Source organism: Coturnix japonica, unplaced genomic scaffold, assembly GCF_001577835.2.
Source record: "Coturnix japonica isolate 7356 unplaced genomic scaffold, Coturnix japonica 2.1 chrUnrandom500, whole genome shotgun sequence".
Taxonomy (NCBI): domain Eukaryota; kingdom Metazoa; phylum Chordata; class Aves; order Galliformes; family Phasianidae; genus Coturnix; species Coturnix japonica.
The window spans coordinates 36,894-45,282 of record NW_015439891.1 but is presented as its reverse complement, the minus strand read 5'-3'; the positions used below and the strand labels follow the sequence as shown (position 1 = coordinate 45,282).

Below are 8,389 nucleotides of genomic sequence, written 5' to 3'. Positions count from 1 at the left end.
AGCCCCATAGATACCCCCTATATCCCCCCCTGCCCCACACCGGCGCCGCCGTCCACGAAGCGCCCCACATGGAGGGTGTATCCCATAGAGCCCCATAGAGCCCCATAGAGCCCCATAGAGCCCCATAGAGCCTCATAGAGCCCCAATACAGCCCCTCAGATCCCCATAACGACCCCCTAGAGCCCCATAGAGCCCCATAGATACCCCATAGAGCCCCATAGATACCCCTCAGACCCCCATAGAGTCCCCTAGGTACCCCATAGAGCCCCATAGAGTCCCAATACATCCCCTCAGACCCCCATAACGACCCCATAGAGCCCCATAGGTACCCCCTCGATCCCCCCCTGCCCCACACCGGCGCCGCCGTCCACGAAGCGCCCCACATGGAGGGTGTATCCGTCCTCGTCGGCGCTGATGGCGTTGGGGGACAAGGCGAAGGTGCCGTAGGTGGCCGACGCCGTGTTGTTCTCAAAGTCCTCCAGCTCCACACGCAGCTCGTAGCGACCCCGCAGGGTCAGCACGTGGATGGTCTGCAGCCCTATGGGGGGATAAATAGCTTCTATGGGATCAGTGGGGCTCTATGGGGTTTCTATGAGGGTCTATGGGGCTCTATGGAGCTCTATGGGGTACCTATGGGGCTCTATGGGGTTGTATTGGGGCTCTATGAGGCTGTATTGGGGCTCTATGGGGCTCTATGGGGTACCTATGGGGCTCTATGGGGTATCTATGGGGCTCTATGAGGCTGTATTGGGGATCTATGGGTGTCTATGGGGTACCTATGAGGGCCTATGGGGCTCTTTGGGGTACCTAATGGGGTCTATGAGGTTGTATTGGGGCTCTATGAGGTTGTATTGGGGCTCTATGGGGATCTATGGGGCTCTATGGGGCTGTATTGGGGCTCTATGGGGATCTATGGGGCTCTATGGGGTATCTATGGGGTTATATGTGGATCTATGGGGCTCTATGTGGTCTCTATGGGGCTCTATGGGTCTTTATTGGGGCTCTATGCTCCACACGCAGCTCGTAGCGACCCCGCAGGGTCAGCACGTGGATGGTCTGCAGCCCTATGGGGGGATNCTCTATGGGCTCTTTTGGCAGGTTAACTATGGGGCTCTTGGGACTCTATGGGTTGTATGTGGGCTCTATGGGGCTGTCATTGGGGCTCTATGGGGTTGTATTGGGGCTCTATGGGGCTGTATTGGGGCTCTTATGGGGCTCTATGGGACTCTGTTGGGGCTCGTATGGGGACCTATGGGGTGCTATGGGGTTGTATGGGCTTCTTATTGGGATCTATGGGGCTCTATGTGGTTGTATTGGAGATCCTATGGGGCTCTATGGGCTCTCTGGGGCTCTATTGGGTAGCCTATGTTGGGCTCGCTATGGGGTTGATATTGGGTCTCTTGGCGTACCTATGGGGTCTATCGGGTATCTTATGGGCTTATATTGGGGCTCTTGCTCCACGCGCAGCTCTAGCAACCCCGAGGGTCAGCACGTGGATGGTCTGTCAGCTCATGGGGGGATAAATAGCTTCTATGGATCCAAGGGCCTTTATGGGGTTTCTATGAGGGCCTATGCGGTCTCTATGGAGCTCTATGGCGGTACCTTGGGGCTTATGGGGTTGATTGGGGCTCTTTGGGACTCTATGGGGCTGTATTAGGGCTCTATGGGGTTGTATTGGGTATCTCTATGGGGTCTCTATGGGGCTCTATGGGGCTGTATTGGGCTCTATGGGGTTGTATTGGCTCTATGTGGACTATGGGAGGCTCTATGGGTGCTGTATTTGGGGTTCTATGTGGACTTTGATGGGCTCTATGAGCGCTGTATTGGGGCTCTATGGGGCTCTATGGGTACCTAGGGCTCTATGGGCTTATTGGGGCTCTATTGGGGATCTATGGGGCTCTTGATAGGCTGTATTGGGGCCGCTATGGGGAATTATGGGGCTCTATGGGTACCTATGGGGCTTTTGGGCTCTATGCGGTACCTATGGGGGCTCTTTGGGGCTCTATGGCCGGGGTACCTATTGGGGTCGTATGGGTTGATTTGAGGCTCTATGGCGGTATATATAGGTCCCCTTATGGGTCTTCTATGGGTCTCCTATGTGTCTCTATGGGGTCTCTATGGGGCTGCTATGGGGTTGTATGGGATCTAATGGGGTTATTGGGCTTCTATATGGGGCTGATTTGGGTTCTATGATGGAATCTCATGGGCTCTATGAGCTGCTATTGTGGCTCTATGTGGTTGTATTTGGAAGATCTATGGGGGCTCTATGGGGTATCTAGGGCTATATGGGGTATCTAGGGCTCTATGGGGTCATTCTATGCGGTCTCTGCTATGGGGTATCTATGGGTCTTTATTGGGGGCTTATGCTCCACACGCAGCTCGTAGGCGACCCACAGGGTTCAGCACGTGGATGTTTTGTCTGGGCCCAAGGGCCCTATTTGGGTCGGGGATAAAGGGGTAGTTAGGAAGGCAGGGCTCTATGGGGCTCTATGAGTACTTGGGGCTCTATTGAGGTGATTCTGGGCTCTATGGGGTCTATGCGGTACCTAGGGGGTCTATGGGTGTTGTATTGGGCTCTATGGGTCTCTTATGGGTACCTATGGGGCGGTCTATGGGGCTGTATTGGGGCTCTTATGGGGGCTGTATTGGACAGTCTATGGGGTTGTATTGGGCCTATGGGATCTATGGGGCTCTATGGGATCTATGGGGTCTATGGGGTTGTATTTGGAGTAGTCTCTATGGGTCTCTAGTGGTGGTCTCTATGGGCTCTATGGGGCTCTATGGGTTCTATGTGCGCTATGGGTCCTCTCTATGGGGCTCTATGGGGTACCTTGATGGGCTCTATGGGGCTCTATGGGGATCTATGGGTCTCCTATGGGGTATCTATGTGGTCTTATTGGCGGCTCTATGGTCCACACGCGCTCGTAGCGACCCCGCAGGGTCAGCCTGTGGATGGTCTGCAGCCACTGATGGGGGATAAATGAGTTCTATGCGGAGTCAGTGGGGCTCTATGCGGGTATATATGGGGCTCGTATGGGGTCTCTATTGGGGCTATATGGGTTGTATCTGGAGAATCTATGGGGCTCTATGGGGTTGTATTGGGCGCTCTGATGGCGTACCTGATGGGGTCTATGGGGTTGTATTGGGGCTCTATGGGGTTGTATTAGGGCTCTATGGGGTTGTATTGGGGCTCTCTATGGGTTGTATTTAGGCTCTATCGGGGTTGTTATTGGGGCCTACTGATGGGATCTATGGGCTCTATGGGCTGTATTGGAGCTCTATGTGGATCTATGGAGCTCTATGAGGCTGTATTGGGGCTCTATGGAACTTCTATGGGGTAAACCTATGGGGCTCTATGAGGTTGTTTTGGGCTCTATGAGGCTGTTATTGGGGCTCTTATGGGGTCTCTCTATGGGTCTCTATGGGGTATCTATGGGTCTTTATTGGGGCTCTATGCTCCACACGCAGCTCGTAGCGACCCCGCAGGGTCAGCACGTGGATGGTCTGCAGCCCTATGGGGGGATGAAAGGGGTAGAGTTAGGGCGGATGATGGGCCTGGTACCTAGGCTATGGTTGTGGGTCAGATCTATGGGCTTTGGGGGTCTAATGGGGTGTATTGGCTCTATGGGTGATTATGGGCTCTATGGGTACCTATGGCTATGGGGTTATGGGCGTATTCGGTATTGGGGTTATGGTTTATGGGGCTCTTTGGATCTATGGGGCTCTACTGGGACTGTACTTGGGGCTCTATGTGGGTCTATGGGTACCTATGCGGGCTCTATGGGCTGTATTGGGGCTCTATGGGGTACCTTATTGGTGGTCTATGGGGTGTGTATGTGGGGCTCTATGTGGATTTAGTGGGCTCTATTGAGGTTGTATTGGGGCTCTATCGGGCTCCTATGGTAACCTATGGCTTATGGCGTTGTATGGGGCTCTGACTGATGGAGGCTCTATGGGACTCGTACTGGGAGCTGCTATGGGGCTCTATGGTGGCCTATGGGTACCATATTGGTGCTGTATGTTGTGGGTCTATGGGGATTTATGGGTCTCTATGAGGTACCTATGTGCGTTCTATGGAGCGTATTGGGACTCTTAATGAGGGCTCTTGGCGAACTCATGGGGGTCGTGAGGGCTCTATGGGTACTTGGGGGTTGTATTGGGGCTTATGGGGCTCTATGGGGCTCTATGGGTCTATGGGGTTGTATTGGGGCTCTATGGGGGTCTATGGGGTACCTATGGGGCTCTATGGGGCTCTATGGGGTATCTATGGGGTTATATGTGGATCTATGGGGCTCTATGGGGTCTCTATGGGGCTCTATGGGGTACCTATGGGGCTCTATGGGGCTGTATTGGGCTCTATGGGGCTGCTTATTGGCGGCTCTATGTGGATTATGGGCTCTATGAGGCTGTATTGGGGCTCTAGGGCTCTACTGGGGGTACCTATTGGGTCTATAGAGCTGTATTGGGGCTCTATGGGGCTGTATTTGGGCCTCTATTGGCGCGTTGTATCTGGGCTCTATGGGATCTAGTGGGGCTCATAATGGGGCTGTAATTGGGGCTCTATGGGATCGTAATGAGGCTCTATGGGGTACCTATGGCGGCTCTTTGGGGCTACTATGGGGTACTTATGGGGGTCTATGGTTGTTTGGGCTCTATGGGGGTCTATGGGCTCTATGGGACTTGTATTGGGGCTCTATGGAGGTCTATTGGAGGTACCTATGGGGGCTATGGGTCTCTATGGGCTTATGGGGTATCGTTGGGTCTCTATGGGTCTCTATGGGGTCTCTATGGGTATTGCTATGGGTCTTTATTGGCTCATATGTCCACACGCAGGCTCGTAGCGACCCCGCTGCAGGATCAGGGTCAGCACGTGGATGGTCTGCAGCCCTATGGGGGGATAAAGGGGGGTAGTTAGGGGGCAGGGTCTCTATGGGGTTCTATGGGGATCTATGGGGTTCCATGGGGATCTATGGGGTTCCATGGGGATCTATGGGGTTCTAGGGGGCTGTATTGAGGCTCTATGGGGTTGTACTGGGGTTCTAGGGGTACCTATGGGGCTTTATGAGGCTGTATTGGGGCTCTATGAGGCTCTATGGGGTACCTATGGGGCTCCATGGGGTACCTATGGGGCTCTTTGGGGATCTATGAGGCTCTATAGGGAACCTATGGGGCTCTATGGGGTTGTATTGGAGATCTATGTATCTCTATGTGTCCCTATGGGTCCCTATGGGTCTCTATGTGTCTCTATGTGTCCCTATGTGTCCCTATGTGTCTCTATGGGTCCCTATGGGTCTCTATATGTCCCTATGGGTCTCTATGGGGTCTCTATGTGTCCCTATGTGTCCCTATGGATCCCTATGTGTCCCTATGTGTCCCTATGGGTCTCTATGGGTCCCTATGGGTCTCTATGGGTCCCTATGGGGTCTCTATGGGTCTCTATGGGTCCCTATGTGTCTCTATGGGGTCTCTATGGGTCCCTATGGGTCCCTATGGAGTCCCTATGGGTCCCTATGTGTCCCTCTGTGTCTCTATGGGGTCCCCATGGGGTCTCTATGGGTCTCTATGTGTCCCTATGGCTCTATATAGGGTCTCTATGTGTCCCTATGGGTCTCTATGGGTCCCTATGGGGTCTCTATGTGTCCCTATGTGTCTCTATGGGGTTCTATGGGGTCCCTATGTGTCCCTATGTGTCCCTATGGGTCCCTATGGGTCTCTATGGGTCCCTATGGGTCCCTATGGGTCCCTATGGGTCTCTATGGGGTCCCTATGGGTCCCTATGTGTCCCTATGGGTCCCTATGGGTCTCTATGTGTCTCTATGGGTCTCTATGTGTCCCTATGTGTCCCTATGGGTCTCTATGGGGTCCCAATGTTTCCCAATGTGTCTCTATGGGGTCTCTATGGGTCTCTATGTGTCCCTATGTGTCTCTATGTGTCCCTATGTGTCTCTATGGGTCTCTATGGGGTCCCTATGTGTCCCTATGTGTCCCTATGGGTCTCTATGGGTCTCTATGGGTCGCTATGGGGTCTTTATGGGGTCGCTATGGGTCCCTATGGGGTCACTATGGGTCCCTATGGGGTTCTATGGGGTCCCTATGGGGTCCCTATGGGTTCGTATGGGGTCGCTATGGGTCTCTATGTGTCTCTATGGGTCCCTATGGGTCGCTATGGGGTCTGTATGGGGTCTGTATGGGGTCGCTATGGGGTCTGTATGGGGTCTGTATGGGGTCGCTATGGGGTCTGTATGGGGTCTGTATGGGGTCGCTATGGGTCTGTATGGGGTCTGTATGGGGTCGCTATGGGTCCCTATGGGGTCGCTATGGGGTCTGTATGGGGTCCCTATGGGGTCGCTATGGGTCCCTATGGGTCGCTATGGGTCCCTATGTGTCCCTATGGGTCCCTATGGGTCGCTATGGGTCGCTATGGGTCTCTATGGGTCGCTATGTGGTCGCTATGGGTCTCACCCAGCCAATACTCTCCGTCCGCTCTCCCGAAGCCGTTCCTGTAGTCGTTCCAACCACGGAAGAAGCTGACGGAGCCATTGAAACGCTTCTGGAACACCTGGGTACATACATGGAACATACGTGTTACATACGTGTTACATACATGGCACATACGTGTTATATGTGCGACACACGTATGTTACAGACTGCCCATACATGTCCATTGTTGCTCACGTCACACTATATCCCCCCATAGGGGACACCAGGTACACACCCACATTACATACATGACACATACATGTTACATACATGTTACATGTATGTTACACACCATCCATACGTGTCCATGGGTGCTCATGTCACAGTATATGGGTCCAGGGCCCCATAGGGTACAACAGGTACACACATATGTTACATACATGACACATACATGTTATATACGTGACACATACATGTTACATACATGACACACATATGTTACCATCGTCCATATGTGTCCATGGGTGCTCATGTCACAGTATAAGGGTCCAGGCCCCCATAGGGTACACCAGGTACATACACATACATGTTACACTCACATTACATACACGATACATACATGTTACATACATGTTACACGTATGTTACACACCGTCCACACGTGTCCGTCCGTGCTCATGTCGCAGTACACGGGTACAGACCCCATAGGGGACACCAGGTACACATACATGTCACATACATGTCACATACATGTCACATACACCCCATGTCACATACATGTCACATACACGTCACATACATGTTCCACGTATGTTACCCACCGTCCACACGTGTCCGTCCGTGCTCATGTCGCAGTACACGGGTACAGACCCCATGGGATACACCAGGTACATACACATACATGTCACATACACACCATGTCACATACATGTTCCACGTATGTTACCCACCGTCCACACGTGTCCGTCCGTGCTCATGTCGCAGTACACGGGTACAGGCAGCCCCGGCCCCATGGGATACACCAGGTACACACACATGTTACATACATGACACACACACGTCACATACATGTTACACGTATGTTACCCACCGTCCACACGTGTCCGTCCGTGCTCATGTCGCAGTACATGGGTACAGACCCCCATAGGGTACACCAGGTACATACATATGTTACATACATGACACATACATGTTACACACACACATTACATACATGTTACACGTATGTCACCCACCGTCCACACGTGTCCGTCCGTGCTCATGTCGCAGTACACGGGTACAGACCCCATAGGTGACACCAGGTACATACATATGTTACATACATGACACATACATGACACACGCACACGTTACATACATGTTACACGTATGTTACCCACCGTCCACACGTGTCCGTCCGTGCTCATGTCGCAGTACACGGGTACAGACCCCATAAGGGACACCAGGTACACACACATGTTACATACATGACACATACACGTTACATACATGTTCCACGTATGTTACACACCGTCCACACGTGTCCATCCGTGCTCATGTCGCAGTACACGGGTACAGACCCCATAGGGGACACCAGGTACACACACATGTTACATACATGACACACACACATTACATACATGTTCCACGTATGTTACCCACCGTCCGCACGTGTCCGTCCGTGCTCATGTCGCAGTACACGGGTACAGACCCCCATAGGGGACACCAGGTACACCCCATGTCACATACATGTCACATACACCCCATGTCACATACATGTCACATACATGTCACATACATGTCACACGTATGTTACCCACCGTCCACACGTGTCCGTCCGTGCTCATGTCGCAGTACACGGGTACGGGCAGCCCCGGCCCCATGGGATACACCAGGTACACGCCATCACGCACCGACCCACCCGCGTGGATGTCCTGGCAGTCACGCGGCGTCACGGCATCACACGGCAACGATGGAACCGCTATGGGGC

General features: G+C 53.1%; 1 protein-coding gene across 1 annotated transcript in view; it reads right to left on the bottom strand.

Moving 5' to 3' along the window:
• LOC107307182 (microfibril associated protein 4) overlaps positions 1 to 8,389 on the bottom strand; it is a gene marked incomplete at its 5' end in the record, with an annotated part of 36,288 nt that overhangs the window by 11,516 nt on the left and 16,383 nt on the right. Inside the window, 3 exons of the mRNA XM_015850649.2 lie at positions 356 to 538; positions 6,463 to 6,559; positions 8,220 to 8,384. Coding sequence (XP_015706135.2) covers positions 356 to 538; positions 6,463 to 6,559; positions 8,220 to 8,384 — 445 coding nt within the window. The remainder of the gene's footprint in view (positions 1 to 355; positions 539 to 6,462; positions 6,560 to 8,219; positions 8,385 to 8,389) is intronic.